General features: G+C 39.4%; 1 protein-coding gene across 3 annotated transcripts in view; it reads left to right on the top strand.

Annotated features, from left to right (window-relative positions):
• CSNK2A1 (casein kinase 2 alpha 1) overlaps positions 1-16,152 on the top strand; it is a 57,960-nt gene that overhangs the window by 26,438 nt on the left and 15,370 nt on the right. For all 3 annotated transcript variants that reach the window (XM_072800428.1, XM_072800429.1, XM_072800430.1), the window contains 5 exons: positions 4,524-4,733; positions 6,778-6,889; positions 12,720-12,821; positions 13,334-13,384; positions 14,732-14,791. In XM_072800428.1, the coding sequence (XP_072656529.1) occupies positions 4,633-4,733; positions 6,778-6,889; positions 12,720-12,821; positions 13,334-13,384; positions 14,732-14,791 (426 nt within the window). In that variant the 5' untranslated portion in view covers positions 4,524-4,632. The remainder of the gene's footprint in view (positions 1-4,523; positions 4,734-6,777; positions 6,890-12,719; positions 12,822-13,333; positions 13,385-14,731; positions 14,792-16,152) is intronic.

A 16,152-nucleotide genomic window follows, 5' to 3' on the forward strand; every position in this document is an offset into this window, starting at 1 on the left:
GGCTTTGAATCCCAAATCTTTCCTGGATATTCATTGCCCTGACTACTGAACTTATTTAGGCTGTTTTCTTTTCTTTTCTTTTTTTTTTTTTTTTTAAGATTTTATTTATTCATGAGAGACAGAGAGAGAGAGAGGCAGAGACACAGGCTCCATGCAGGGAGCCCGACGTGGGACTCGAACCCAGGTCTCCAGGATCATGCCCTGGGCTGAAGGCGATGCTAAACTGCTGAGCCACCGGGGCTGCCCTTTAGGCTGTTTTCTTACTTGTAGATAAGGGATAGAAATGTCTGCCTCATAGAATTGCTGGGAGAGTTAGATATTTAAAGCTGAGAGACTCTTTTAGCTCCAGACTTAACAATATCTGGTTGCTTATTCAGTATCCTTTTTAATGTCTCATCTATTTTAGTATAAATCCAAAACCTGACCTGTGAGCTCTCTTCCAGAATGTTTTCTGTCTCCATGAATGATATCAAAAGTCTTTCTAGAGGCGCCTGCGTGGCTCCGTGGCTTAAGTGTTTTGACTCTTGATTTTGGCCTAAGTCATGATCTCAGAGTTGTGGGATTGAGCCCTGCATCAGGCCCTGCCCTCAGCAGGGAGTCTGCTTCTCTCCTCCCTCTACTCCCCCACCCCACCTTTTTCGTATTCTCTCTCTCTAAAATACATTTTTTAAAACATCTCTAGCCAGAAATCTGAAAGTCACCTCCCACTTCTAACCCCATTATCCAGTCTACCCAGAGCTATTGATTTTATACCATAAATTTTCTTCCTCAAATTTGTGCACTTCTCTCCATTGCTAACAATCAAGCTTTCATCATTGCTCTTGCATAAGCTACTGTTAACAGCTTTCTTTCTCCCTAAATCTATTCCTCTGCTTGTCCCACACCCAGCCGAAGTGAACTTTTCAAATTGTACATATGGGTCACTTTTCTGCTTAAAACTCCTCAGTGAGTATCCATTATCCTTAGTCTTGCAGATAAAACCTTAAAGGCATGTTTGTCTCACCTTTGTTCTGACTTTTATTCCCAAGGCCTGTCATAGTTCATTTTTATAGATGTTCATATATTTAAGAGATGGACAAAGGAAGGAATATATGAAAGAACCAACCAATTATTGAGAAATTTAGGCCATCTTTTTCTTTCATGTTAGGCTGTACACATTTACAGAGGTGGTAAGTGAAATATACTCTTTCTGAATAAAATAATGTTTACCTTTGATGACTTACCTTTCCTCCTTTCACATCCCTCCTTTCTCCCCAGCCTATCACTCTCCCCCATCCTTCTTTGCACCATTGTATTTATCTGAGGCTACTGAGGTACAGTTCAAGAACTCTCAAATTTCTTCTCCTGATACAGTTATTAATGAAGGCCAACCATTTGAAATTCATATGAACAACTCTTTCCTATAAACACATTATTTGGTATGCATGATAGTAAAGTGAAGCACCTCTTCGGGTGCTGCAAAACCGCTAGTAGTCTTCCCAATGGAGAATCATTGTCCACCAGTTCATAAATTAGGTCCCAGCTGATGAGGCACAAAACTGCAAGGGTCAGTCACAAATAGTTGGAAATCTCAGGAGTTTCATTAGTGAATAGCCTTGCTCTACTCTTCACAGAGAATGCCAAGGCCTTAAGAAAGCATAGGAACACTGGATGATATGACTGATAGGTACATAAACTAGTAAATGGGAGTTGGGGAATGTTTTCCATGTGACTCAGGTGATTTCCAGGAAAAAATGAAGTCTTGGGCAGCCTGGGTGGCTCAGCAGTTTAGCGCCGCCTTCAGCCCAGGGCGTGATCCTGGAGACCCGGGATCGAGTCCCACATCGGGCTCCCTGCATGGAGCCTGCTTCTCCCTCTGCCTGTGTCTCTGCCTCTGTGTGTGTGTGTGTATGTGTCTCATGAATAAATAAAAATCTTAAAAAAAAAATGAAGTCTTGTTTTGTAATGTCACGTCCACCCATGATTTGGCCCTCCAAGGTGGGGAGTTAGCTATAGTTCCTATTATTTTTGTATGTATGTATGTATTTATTTATAAAGATTTTATTTACTCATGAGAGACACAGAGAGAGAGGCAGAGACATAGGCAGAGGGAGAAGCAGGCTCCTCACAGGGAGCCCAATGCAGGACCGGATCCCAGACCCCGGGATCACACTCTGAGCTGAAGGCAGATGCTCAACCTTTGAGCCGCTCAGGCGTCCCTATTTTGTATTTATTTAAAGAAAATATGGTTAAATTGGTAAATTTTATGTATTACTACACTTTTTATAAATAGCATGTTTTGAAAAAATAAGAGTGGTACAAAGAACTTCTGCATCCCCTTTGCTCAGATTCACCTATTGTATTTTTTTTCTAAGATTTCATTAATTCAAGAGAGCAGGAGCTGGGGGAGGGAGAAGCAAACTCCCTCCCCACTAAGCAGGGATCCCAATATGGGGCTTGATCCCAGGACCCCTGAGATCATGACCTGAGCAGACACTTAACCAGCTAAGCCACCCAAGTGCCCCTACCTATTGTGACATTTTATATTTTTACCCCATTTGTTTTATCAGGTGAATGTACACTTTTGTACATCTAATCTACCATCTAAATGTTTTGTCATTTGATCTGATAGTTTTGTGTGTTTGGTTTTTTTGCTTTGGTTTTTGGGTTTTTTGTTTTTTAAAGGGGATAGAAGGTTTTTGTTTTTAAAGATTTCATTTCATAGACACCGCGTGTGCACATGCATTGGGGGGTGGGGGCAGGGGGAGAGGGAGGAGCAGAGCAGGGATCCCAACCTGGGGCTCAATCTCAGGACCCTGAGATCATGACCTGAGCTGAATGAAGGCAGACACTTAACCCGCTAAGCCACCCAGACACCCCTAAAGGAGATAAAAATTTATTGAATACACTGCAAGGGAATGGCAGGCAGGAGAGAAGAGGCTATCTGCCATGGGGTAGTAGGTTTTGATAGTATTATTTTTTTTGTATCATTTAACCCACTCCAGTGTGGGATACAGTCTAGGTATAAGACAATATGTATAGTCCCGTCTCTTCTAACTTTCCTTTATGTTTTATAATATTGACATTTTTGAATACAGTGTATACCCCCCTTTTTTATTGAAGCATCCTTGTTTTCTGTTTGTCCAATGTTTCCTTATAATTAAGTTGAGGTTACACAGTCTGGGCCAGAAAACCGAATAGGTGATTTGTTTTCAGGTTATGAAATCTGGAGACTCAATACCTTTTTTTTTTTTTTTTTAAGATTTTATTTATTCATGAGAGAGAGAGAAAGAGGCATAGGCAGAGAAGCAGGCTCCTCAAGGGGAGCCCAACGTGGGACTCAATCCCAGGACTCCAGGACCATGCCTGAGCCAAAGGCAGATGCTCAACCACAGAGCCACCCAGGCTTCCTGAGACTCAGTAAAACTTTAAATGCAGAGTAAAGTGAATCAACAAATGCTATAGGAATCGCTGAAAGGAGATAAAGAGACTGGAATGGTCTGGGAAGACATCACAGTTTACCTATTAGATAGACTTAGTTTACCAATTTGGTAGAAAGCATGTTTCTAAAATTTCAACACTTTCCCTTCTGTGTCAAATTTTGTATTAGTTCAGGCAAATGTATTGCTGTCTTCTACCAGTTTTTATTAAGCTTGCTCCTGTATTAAATCAAGAGGAAATTATTTGTTTTTAAATATAATGAAATTGTGTCTTTCAAATGGTAATTAAGGACCTGCTGATTATTGTACAAGGTTCCCCAAATGATTTAGATCAGTATAAAAAATATTAAACTTTGATACAGGGATCCCTGGGTGGCGCAGCGGTTTAGCGCCTGCCTTTGGCCCAGGGCGCGATCCTGGAGACCCGGGATCGAATCCCACGTCGGGCTCCCGGTGCATGGAGCCTGCTTCTCCCTCTGCCTGTCTCTCTGCCTCTCTCTCTCTCTCTCTCTCTCTCTCTCTCTGTGACTATCATAAATAAATAAAAATTAAAAAAAATAAAAAAATAAAAATGAAAGCTAAAAATTTTTAAAAAATTTAAAAAAACTTTGATATATGAGAGAACATGTCTTTATTCCCTTCCTGCTTTCATCAACCATAAGAATCCGTTCAATTATTTGTACCCCCGGCTTTGCCACTATTCTGGAGCCTTTAAACCTTGCTACTTGAGTTATATAGAAAGCTTTTCTTGCCAGTAATTTCTGTGGATTGTATAAATGGTAGTAATGTTGATGGGTCTATCCTTGATGCCATTTTTCCTTTCAGGCAATCTTATGAAAAATATCCAGACTTTAGATAAGGAGGTAACAAGCTACTTTGCAGAATAGGATTAGAGCTAGTTTAATTTTAAGTACGTTTCTTGGGTTTTTTATTATTATTTTCTTTCCAAGTTCTAGGAAACATTGTGGTTAACACAGTTGGGATCTACTTATTGGTTAACAGGTAGAAGAGCCAGAGGTATATTTGAAGCCGTTGTTATAATTTTTTTCTTCCCATATGTTTTTAAAAATAATTCCTTGGCCTTTATGCATTTTGTGTTTGCAGTTTAAAGAAAACAGGTCTGAAACAAAGTCTTACCCTCAACTGCTTCTGAACACAGTGACCACCAGATCTCCAAACATCAAGTCCACCTTCGTTCGCCAACCTGTCTGACATGTCGGGACCCGTGCCAAGCAGGGCCAGAGTTTACACAGATGTTAATACGCACAGACCCCGAGAGTACTGGGATTATGAGTCACACGTGGTGGAGTGGGGGTAATTGTTTCCTTTTACTTTACTGTCCTTGCTCAAAGGGCTGACTCTTGTGGATTTGTTGAGTAATTTGTGTCATAAATCCATCCTGGCTGTGCATTTATAATCCTTAAGATTAAGACCTGATTTATGTTTTCTTCTGCTGTGAAGAAGCAAGGTATTGCTTTGGCAAATTAACAGCTCTGATGGGCTTATCATTTAAAAATTACTTCCGTCTCTTATTCTTTGCTTGGACTTATATATATTCTGGATAAAAGACTGGTAAAGAGTTACCTGTCAGCTTATCTCAACTAAGGGCTTTGCAGTTTGGTGAGAATTAATAATTGAGAGACTTGAAAAACACCCAACTCTTACATAAAGTATTTTTGAGGTCAGAGAATGTTGTCCCATGATACTGAAGGATGAAACGGCTCTCTAGAAAGATGTCCTCTTTCTGATAGAAGCAAAATTAAACCCTTATCAACATTTGCCCTGATCATTAGGCTAGCTATGTGTAGCACGGAATTCCACCCAAATTTCATTTTGAACAGTTGCAGTCTACCTGAATAGCTGTGTTTGCTGCTCATTCTCTGTGCAGTCTCTTTTGGATGTTTGCATCTCTTGTCCCAGCATGCGTATATTTAATTGATCAGGTTGTACTTATTGTGATAAAAGCATTTTGACATCAAATGCAAAAGAAAGCATTATGAAAATGCATAAAGCTACAGTTCCCATATGTTACATTTTATATCTCTTCACACATGATATACATAACTTGTAAGTGGTTAAAGGTAGTCTCCAAAATTGGCATAAGGGTATAGTGTAATGCTGATGGCGCCATGATGTTTAACAATAAGTACATTACCTCTGCACAGAGAAGCACAGTGTGCTTCAAAGATACCATCAAGAACCAGCGATGCAGTATCAATAAATGTCATTATTGATAATCTAACAATTCCCTTCATATAACAAGCTTTAGATTCTAGGAATACCTGTGTTTTGTTAAGAAAATTTCAACCATTCTCTTCAAGTTGAGTGCTTTGCACTTAGTTCTGCTTAAATAACATTAACCGCCCTTTCAAGGTTTTGGCATGGTGCTATTATTATTTGCTTGCTTGCATTTGTTTTCTGAGCCCATCCCACAGGAGAATTGAACCAAAACGAAGAGCTTCCTTCCCCTAGACCTGCCTTAGTACATTGTCCATTGTCCTTAGTACCTTTTGCCCTGTCTGTTCATTCCCTTTCTTTTTAGCTGCTTGAGGAAAATGGATGGCTGATTTGTTACTTGGATTTTCATTGTCTCCAGCAAGAGTAAATAGAATTTAGGCTTTATTAAATGGACCATGTTTGTCATTCTTTAAAGCAAAGTCATGTAAGGTATAATTAGATGCAGGGAAAAAATGTTGGCATTTCCCCTATTTTTTACCTCTGATCTTGCAAGTGGTCAAGGAATATGGGTAAAAGTAAGGAAGGGACCCCTAACTATGGTTTATGATATGTGATGTGATTTGTAAACTCCATTACATGGACTATTCTCAGGGCTTGCCTTAGAGGACAAGTGTGAGGTCAAGCTTATATGTTTGGAAGCCACTTAACTGCAGAAAGGCCCATTAAAGATCAGCTACTTCCAAAGTGTGGCTGAATTGAAATATTCTTACAACACGTATTGACTCCTGCTAGGTGTCAACACTGGGCCAGGCACAAGAGGACAGGAATATATAAAAGTTATTATCCAGGGGAAAGCTATCTGTTTTTGGACACAAACACACATAACAAACCCTAGTATAAGCTAGCTATGTGTGGTATGCCAGTAGAAATGAAAATAATTTGGGATTTGACAGAATAATTAAAAGGCTTAAATTTCTCTAATTCTAGGATTTGGAACATACATTTTTAATTAATGACCCAGTTTTTAAAATACAAAGAAACCAATTTGGGTATTATTTGAAATACCTTTTATTTCTTTTACTCCTCCTGATAGTAGAGTTTTTAAAGTTAATTAGTGCCATATAGTTTGAACTTTTTGAACTTTTAAAATCATTGTGACTTTGACTCTTTTTGTTCACAGTAATCAAGATGACTACCAGCTGGTTCGAAAATTAGGCCGGGGTAAATACAGTGAAGTATTTGAAGCCATCAACATCACAAATAATGAAAAAGTTGTTGTTAAAATTCTCAAGGTGAGTATAAGAAGAGAGAGATTATCATTTCAGAGGTATTTGGAATTTAGATTTTTTTTTAAGTAATCGTACTTAAAAAATTTTTTTTAAATACCTTTTTTTCAAGTAGCATTTGAAAGGGTTTTTGGAGTGCTTTAACACTTTTATTTATTGTCTGGTGAAGTGGATAGAAGAGTTTCTCTTTATTTGACAGATAGGAAACTGAAGCAAGAGAAGTGATTTGATTCAAGCCATACAGCTAGATTGTGGAGGAAGAAGGGAGTAAAGGTTCGATCTTCTCTCTCCTAGGTCTTACCTAATACTGATTCCCTAGATTTTTTTTTTTTTTTTGATTCCCTAGATTTTTAGTTATAATCCATCCTTCTGTTTTCGAGAAATTGTTACCTCTTCTGTGTAAGGATGAGGAGTCAGAAATGCAGACCTTTAAGTGGCAGGCTGGTGCCATCCGTGCAGTTAGTACTCATGAATGGGGAATGTGAGTGTGGGTACTTCTCCATGTGCTCTAGCTCTAGCTGATAATTGTTTTGCAGTAGTGCAATTTTAGTATTACTTGATATTCTTTTGCAAAAAGAAAGAAATTTATATATATATACACATAATACATAAATATATATAGTTGAATGTTGGCTCAAGATTGTTGAATTTATTTATTTAAAATATACGTAATATTTATTATGTATTTATTTGACAGAGAATGAGAGAGAGCACGAGCAAGGGGAGGGGCAGAGGGAGAAGCAGACTCTGTTGAGCAGGAAGCCTGATGTGAAAGCTCAATCCCGACTGAGCCATTGAGGCATCCCAGCTCAAGAGTTTTTTTATTTTTATTTTTTTTTAAGATTTTTTATTTATTTATTAGAGACACAGAGAGAGACACAGGCAGAGGAAGAAGAAGGCTCCTTGCAGGGAGCCTGACATGGGACTCGATCCCGGGTCTCCAGGATCACGCTCTGGGCTGAAGGCAGTGCTAAACCGCTGAGCCACCGGGGCTGCCCTCAAGAGTTTTTTTAAAAGCTCTACAGGCCAGGTTTGGCCAATGGGCTACCAATATGCAACTTATAAGTTAGTTATAACTATACTCCGCACTATCATATGTTAGGAACTTAGCATATAATTCCTTGCCATCGGAACGTATACATATTTGACACTGATAAGCAGAGGTTCCCAGACTTTCTTAATTTATAGCCACCCATATTGTCTCAGTAACTTTTAAGTAGTTATGTCCAGATAACAAAGTGTTTTGACATGGGTGCCATTTAAAATGTTACATACAAGGATGTCTGGGTGGCTCAGCGGTAAGCATCTGCCTTTGGCTCAGGGTGTGATCCTGGTCCAGGAATTGAATCCTGCATCGGGCTCCCTGAGAGGAGCCTGCTTCTCCCTCTAGGTCTCTGTCTCTCTTTGTGTGTCTCTTGTGAGTCTGTGTGTTTATTGTGAATAAATAAAACTTTTAAATAAACAAACATAAAATGATATATATAGAGATTTAAAAAATAATGTAATACTTTTATCCTTATATAACCATAATTGATTAGTATTGGGATATGTAACCTGTCGATCACTGCACAACTTCTCAAATGTTGGCATAAATTGGACACCAATAGCTTCATTTCCTTTTCAACTTTTATTTTATTTTATTTTTATTTTTTATTTATTTATTATGATAGTCACAGAGAGAGAGAGAGGCAGAGATACAGGCAGAGGGAGAAGCAGGCTCCATTCAGGGAGCCCGATGCAGGACTCGATCCCGGGTCTCCAGGATCGCGCCCTGGGTGAAAGGCAGGCGCTAAACCGCTGCGCCACCCAGGGATCCCCAACTTTTTTTTTTTAAGATTTTTTTTGTTTATTCACAAGAGACACACAGAGACAGAGAGAGAGAGGCAGAGATACAGGCAGAAGGAGAAGCAGGAAAAAAAAAAAAGGAAGGAGAAGCAGGCTCCCTGGGCCGAAGGCAGGCTCTAAACTGCTGAGCCACCCAGGGATCCCTCCTTTTCAACATTGATTTTTGTATAGTGTTTGCTTTTTATCATAGCAACGACTGAAAACCCAGCTTCACAAAAATGTAGTGCAATCTAATGTTGAAACTATGAGCTACCTCAAGCTAATAGTATGCTCTGTTTCTGGTGGATATCGGGTGTTGATTGGTATTTCCTTCAAAAATTGAAAATTTCATATAGCCTCTATGAACTTGCTGAGGTGCCATGGCACACCTTTTGGGAACCAGAAAGTTTAAGTATTGATATTTGTGTTACCACATGTAGAGGATGCTAGGTGGCTTAGTGGTTGAGCATCTGCCTTTGGCTCAGGTAGTGATTCCAGGGTCCTGGGATCGAGTTCCGCATCAGGCTCCCCAGAGGGAGCCTGCTTCCCCCTCTGCCTAGGTCTCTGCCTCTCGTGAATAAATAAGTAAGTATTAAAAAGAAAAAAGAATTAGGCTGGAAATCAGAACATGTGGATTCTAATTCAAACTCTAAAAGTAATTAACCTTAACAGTCTTTTTAACCAATCTAAGGTATTTGCTTATCTGTACAAATGAGATAATCCTGCTTTCCCGGACTTTCTCAGAGTTGATGTGAGGATCAAATAAATTATATATAGAAATGTACTTTGGAGGCTGAAATTCTGTTTAACTGTAGGATATTTATATGGAAAAGGATATGATAAAGTAACAGGTTATTTTATTTTAAAGATTTTATTAGAGAGAGAGAGCGCGCGCATGAGTAGAAAGGAGAGGGAGAAGCAATCTCCTCGCTGAGCAGGGAGCCCGATGCAGGGCTTAATCCCAGGACCCTGAGATCATGACCTGAGCCGAAGACAGACACTTAACCAACTGAGCCACCCATGCACTCCTAAAGTGATAGGTTATCTAGAGTCATAAAAAAGGTTTCACAATTCAGAAGAAGGAGGTAGTTAGGAAAAGCTCCCAGGAGGTATTTTCAGGCCCTGAATGGAAGGAGGATTTGAGTAGGTGTAGGTGGAAGTGGAGAAGGGGGAGGTATGATTTAGAATGCACAAGATAAGGAAATAGGAAGAAATGAGTGAAATGTTTCATGTGGAAGATACTGAGTGACCATACTTGGGAGGTGAGCTTGGAAAGGGAGATTATACTGAGTGACCATACTTGGGAGGTGAGCTTGGAAAGGGAGATTAAATTGGTGGTCACCTGGAAAAGATCATCTCTGCATTTCCTTCCAGTCTTAAAAGTTAATGTATATCTCTTCAAGGTTATTGGGAGTTATTGATGGTTTTGAGTTAGGGGCTGACAAGATTGTTTTCAGCTCAGTCTTTTCCTAATTGTACTGTATATTTTACTATAATTATATAGATGATTATAAGTATAGATGAAATCCATTCATAAACACTTTAAATTTTTAAATTTCTCCCACCTATTTAAGACAGAATAGTTGCATTGATCATATTAAATTTAAGTCACTTGCCTAGTCTATCACAAGCCAGCTTTGTAAGTTTATAGATTTTAAGGATTCTATAAAAATTTTTTTTTTTACTTAAACCGGCAGTTGAGAAATAGTGATTTAGTAGAAATTGGGATAGATTGATGGTTAGTTCCCGGAGGGTAGAAAGATCTCCCAGATGCTCCAGCAGATCACAGAGATCTGATAGTTGAAGCGAAAAGAGAAAACTTCTGATCAGCCTGCTTCTCAGTAAGTGTACTGAGTTCTAATAGCAAGGCTAAGAGCTGTGAATTGAATTAGATGTGGACTGTGGTAGTCTCTATTAGCACCAGTTTCCATTTATTGTCCACTTTCAACTGGCCCCCATTTTAACTTGGGTATTTATGTTACAACAGTTCTTCAAAGCAAGCTTAAATTCAGAAACATTTAAGTGCTTTTCCCAAAACTGCATAGCTGCAAAGCCAGATTTTGAAGATGGTCTGTATCCAAGACCTGCTTGCTTGTGTTCTGTACCAGGTGCTTAGGACTTAAGGAAAGGTTAAAAGATTTTGCGGTATGGTTTGGTAGTTCCTTGACCTGGATTATCAACCTAGGAAGTATCTAAGAATAGCAGTCTAGCTCTATTCTTAAGATTCTGATTCAGCAATTCTAGGTGGGACCTGGGAATCTGTATGTTTAAAAATCAAGGTGACTGTTGATCATGAGGTTTAGTAGCCACTTATCTTTTTGATGAAGAGATGATACATACTTACAGCAATTTCTAAGAATCACATGCAATGTATCAGTAGTCTAAGGTGACTGACACCCTAGGAAAGACCTGCATAGTCTAGGGTAGCAGACATGGGCCATGTGTGGCTATAAGGTTTGGGATATATTTTGTTAAACATACTAATTTTGTTTGTTTTTTCACTTTTTTATTTTTAAAGATTTTATTTATTCATGAGAGACACAGAGAGCGAGCAAGGCAGAGACACAGGCAGAGGGAGAAGCAGGCTCCGTTCAGGGAGCCTGATATGGGACTTGATCCCAGGACTCCAAGATCATGCCCTGGGCCAAAGGCAGGCACTAAACTGCTGAGCCACCCAGGGATCTCCATCTTTTCACTTTTTTTTTTTTTAAAGATTTTATTATTTATCCATGAGAGAGAGAGAGAGAGGCAGAGACACAGGCAGAGGGAGGAGCAGGCTCCATGCAGGGAGCCCGACGTGGGACTCGATCCCAGGACCCCAGGATCATACCCTGGGCTGAAGGCGGCGCTAACCGCTGGGCCACCCGGGCTGCCCTCTTTTCACTATTTTAATGTGGTTACTAGATCATTTAAAATACGCACGTGGCTTGCATTGTATTTCTTTTGGACTAACACTATTTTAGATTATTTAGAAGGAAGGCTTTGTGGAGGAGATAGAGTTGGACCAAAGCCTTCCTCAGAAGAATGAAAAGGATTTCTGAATGAGAACAGATGTAGAAATAATGGTTGTGGACAAAGGAACATGGAAGATCTACTCATGGGACTCTGTAGAGTGGTCTTTTTTAAATGGAGGAAAGGGTTCATTTATAGAAATATTGGTGATGAAACTAGACCGATATTATGGATTATGTCCCAACCGATTCAGAATATATATATTCTTGTTGGTCATTTTTACCCATAATGAAAGCCTTAGAAAACTTAATTTGCCCATTGGCACAAAGCCAGCAGGTAATGAATGTGCAATTCATGTTAGGCAGTCTGACTTCAAGGCCACATTTAACCCATAAAGTTATGCTGCACAAAGATGGTTTGGGTATCCCTGCTGTTGGTCCTGACTTCTTTCCCCTTGTAGGGTGGGGACTTTTTTTGGTTTTTCTAGATTTTATTATTATCTTTTAGAGATGGGGAGAGAGTATACACAGAGGAGGGGCAGAGGGAGATAATCCCAACAGACTGCAGTGAACACAGAACCTGAGGCAGGGTTCAATCTCCCAACTGAGAGCATGACCTGAGCCAAAACCAAGTATCGGACGTTTAACCAATTGAGCCACCCAGCCTCCCCTAGGGTGTTTATAGACTTAGAGGAAGGAATGGAAAGAGCTCATGCTTTATCCTAATTGACAAAGAGATGTTTACAAGATATGTCTCAGTATTACCATACACATTCCTAGTTTTTTGTATAGTTTTAAAAAGTTAATATACTAAGATTAACAACTGGAATTAAATGCTGGTTCTGCAGAGGTCTGGTGTTTGGGATGAAAGTCTTTTTTTTCTTTCAATTCAACATTTGCTTAGTACCTACAGAATACCTGGCACAGGGCTAGGAGAAGGGGTTCAGAGATGAGACTGACACATATCCTTCCTTCAAAGAACTCCTAAGTAAGCCATTTATGAATTACACTACATAATGAAATACTTGGAAATCATTTCACTGATACTTTTACCCTTTTAGCCAGTAAAGAAGAAGAAAATCAAGCGTGAAATAAAGATTTTGGAGAATTTACGAGGCGGTCCCAATATCATCACACTGGCAGACATTGTAAAAGACCCTGTGGTGAGTATAGTAGGCGCTGGCAAGGCCCACTAGGGCTGAGGTGGTGTTTGACCCATAGCACAACTGGCCTCTATTTTCCCCCCTCTACCGTTAAGTCCTGCTTTAAAAGTGCTTAATCAGTTATACCATTTAACTAGCTTGGGTCTTTCTTTCGAAGAGACCTCCACCCACAGACTATTTCTTATTCTTCTAGGCTAAGAGACTGATAGCACTGGAAACTGAAATGTGTTAATCCATTTTGCAAACTCAGGTCCGATGCCGATGGGCGATGGGCGCATTGTCGGGCTGCCTAGAGCCTGGTGAGACTTCAGCTCCATGTCTTCTGTTTGAAATCCATCCCAAAAATGACCTAAGTGTGGTGGTGATCAGAGTGGGGAGGGCTTGTAGCGGTAGAGGGTTTCCTACTACTGAGGCGAGGACTACTAAATTCACCACGTAGTATCTGCAAACATTGCGCCCACTAAAGCTGCCAGGGCTGTTGCTAATGTGTGTTTTCTTTTTCTTTCCCCTAGTCACGAACCCCTGCCTTGGTTTTTGAACACGTAAACAACACAGACTTCAAGGTATAATATATAACCAACCATTTCAAGGTGTTGGGGTTTTAGACCACATAGAAAGCCTCTTAGTGATGTTACCGTTAGAAGAGCTTCCTTCTAACTTAATTAAAAAGAGCTTTTCATCCTTACAGTGCTAAGTTTTCAGGTAGAGAAACTACTGTACAAGCAGTGTCTGCTTTTAACATCTTGGTATTTTGCTCTTTCATTCATTTGGGGCTCCTTAATTACCAATACATTTACTTTTCACCATGTTTACCATTCATTTGACAGATTATACAGATGTCAAACCTAATAAAAGGCCACAACACATGTTTAGTCAGGCTCTGGCTGTAAGGCATTTCACTTTAAAACAACTATATTCAAGAAGGAATGTATTGTGTATGTACAAGCAAAGACTGCTTATTCCTTGGGATTCCTCAGAAACTCTGGGCTATAGATCTTAAAAAGAAGGGGGTGGGGGGAGATGCAAAAGGGTAGTATAAATTCTGGTATTAAAAAAAAAATTCTGGTATAATACAGACCTCTACAACAACAGATCTCTGACTTCCACCCCATTCAGTGGCCTGCTTATTTGAAACATTCTCAATTCCAGTATAGCAGAGGAATGTGGGCACTCTCTTGGTTTACAAGCTGTAAAGGTATTTGACTTGGCCTTGGTACCAGTCTAGGATTAAGAACGTTATATATCAATAAATGGGTGAATCCTGTGAATCACTTGCTGAGAGGAGGAAAAAGGGAAAAAACTGTTTTAGAATCAGAATGATAACTTCAAGGAAAACTGTCATAGGCTCTCACTAAACATTTAACAATATGTAGATATTTAAAAATCTGCAACTTTTTGGAACCTGGAAAGGATACATGATAGTCATTTGGAGTTAACTTTCAAATTGGGACAGGAATAGTTCTGTTAAATTGACAGATTTCTCAGCAAGCCATCTTGCATACCCACTAGTGATCCACAGTGCTTATAATGTAAGCCAAAGATGGGTTAATACCTTACTGAGGCCAAAATGCCTTGTATGAAAAGGTCTGGAGATAAATGAAAAGCAGAGTAAATTACAAATGTGTAACATTAATGCATGTTACATATATAAATTGGTATATTCCCAACAGTGCATTATAGCTTGAGCAACACAAGTTTAAATAAGTCTTCACTTTTACGTATAGGATTAAAAACCCAAAGTATCTCTTTTAAAAAGCATATTTTCTGTTGGAGAAGCAGAGACTGGTGAACAGACAGACCTTGGAACAGTGTCAAATGAGCCAAGTCTTAGTTTGAATTACTACAAAGATGAGAATTGCCTTCCCATCAGCATTATTTCATGGCTCAAATGTTGCATTTGTCTTTAACAGCAATTGTACCAGACGTTAACAGACTATGATATTCGATTTTACATGTATGAGATTCTGAAGGTAAGGGAACCTGAAAATACTAAATATCTTTAGTTTGATCTTCCTTTTGTTAAATAGTCCAATTAACTGGAAAAGCCAGTGACCTTTGAAAGTATGTTAAAAGAAGGAGCCTCTCGGGGGATCCATGGGTGGCTCAGTGGTGTGGCACCTGCCTTCGGCCCAGGGCGTGATCATAATCCTGGAGTTCTGGGATGGAGTCCCACATTGGGCTTTCTGCATGGGGCTTGCTTTTCCCTCTGCTTGTGTCTCTGCCTCTCTGTCTCTCTCTGTGTCTCTCATGAATGAATAAATCTTGAAAAAAAAAAAAAAAGAAGAAGGAGCCTCTCCATATAAGATTTAATAAGTTAATAGCATCAGAACCCTTGTGGTTTTATGGAATAGAGTCTAGTAGGAATGTGATTTAGAAACATTTAAAAGTGAGCTGATACTTTAAAAAATATTTGTAATCTCTGTTGTGCTCCTATGAAAGTTACAATTAAATTATCAAAACTTACAAAAATTTCTGATATGCTGGTTTCTGGTATATGTTATTTTACTTAAAATTCAACAAGTAAAACAGTAAACTAACGCAGGCCTCAAAGGGTCATTGTCCGAAGGATTATGTAAATCTCTGCTTAGAGATTGCTGATTTAGAGTGGACTTTGACTTCTAAAGTGGGATCACTATCTTGCTCCTGGTAAGCATTAAGATCAGCATTATAGATGAGAAAATTGCTAAGAGGTGGCTGAAGTTTCTTACCAAATGAGGGTGGCTATAAAGCCTGCATTTGAACCTTAATAGTGCCCTAAAGAGACTATGCCAGAAGAGATATTTGATCTTTCCATTGGCTCATGCAATATTGTGGCAAGCAGGACCTCACAAAGTTAGGGATATACTTTTCTAGTCCTGGGAACCATAGGAACCCAAGTTGCCCTTCAGGAAGGACAAAAACTTGGCCAGTAAAAAAAAAAAAAAAATTGGCTAGTGACATCCGCTGGCTTTGAAGGCTGGGATTAGCAAACCCCAAAGGTTATGCTACTCAGTTCACCTTAGTTTGAGATTGGACATGGTTTTCAAATCTGATTTGATGTCATAAATCAGGTAACATGGACAAATTTTTGGCTTTGTGAGCCGTAGGGTCTTTCTCACGCTACTCAGATCTGCTGTGGTAACACAAAAGCAGCCAGAAACGATATGCAAACAAATAGGTATGGCTGGGTGCCAATAAAACAGTATTCATGAAAATAGGCAGCAGGCCATAGTTGGCCAATGGGCTACGGTTTGCCAACCTCTATTGTGGACTCTTAACTCGTAGAAGATTATTGTTCTTTGAATGAAAGGTTTGTAGTACAGACCAGTTTTCTTCTGAGTGTCCTATGTTT

The sequence above is a fragment of the Canis lupus genome, chromosome 26 (assembly GCF_048164855.1).
Source record: "Canis lupus baileyi chromosome 26, mCanLup2.hap1, whole genome shotgun sequence".
NCBI classification, from domain to species: Eukaryota; Metazoa; Chordata; class Mammalia; order Carnivora; family Canidae; genus Canis; species Canis lupus.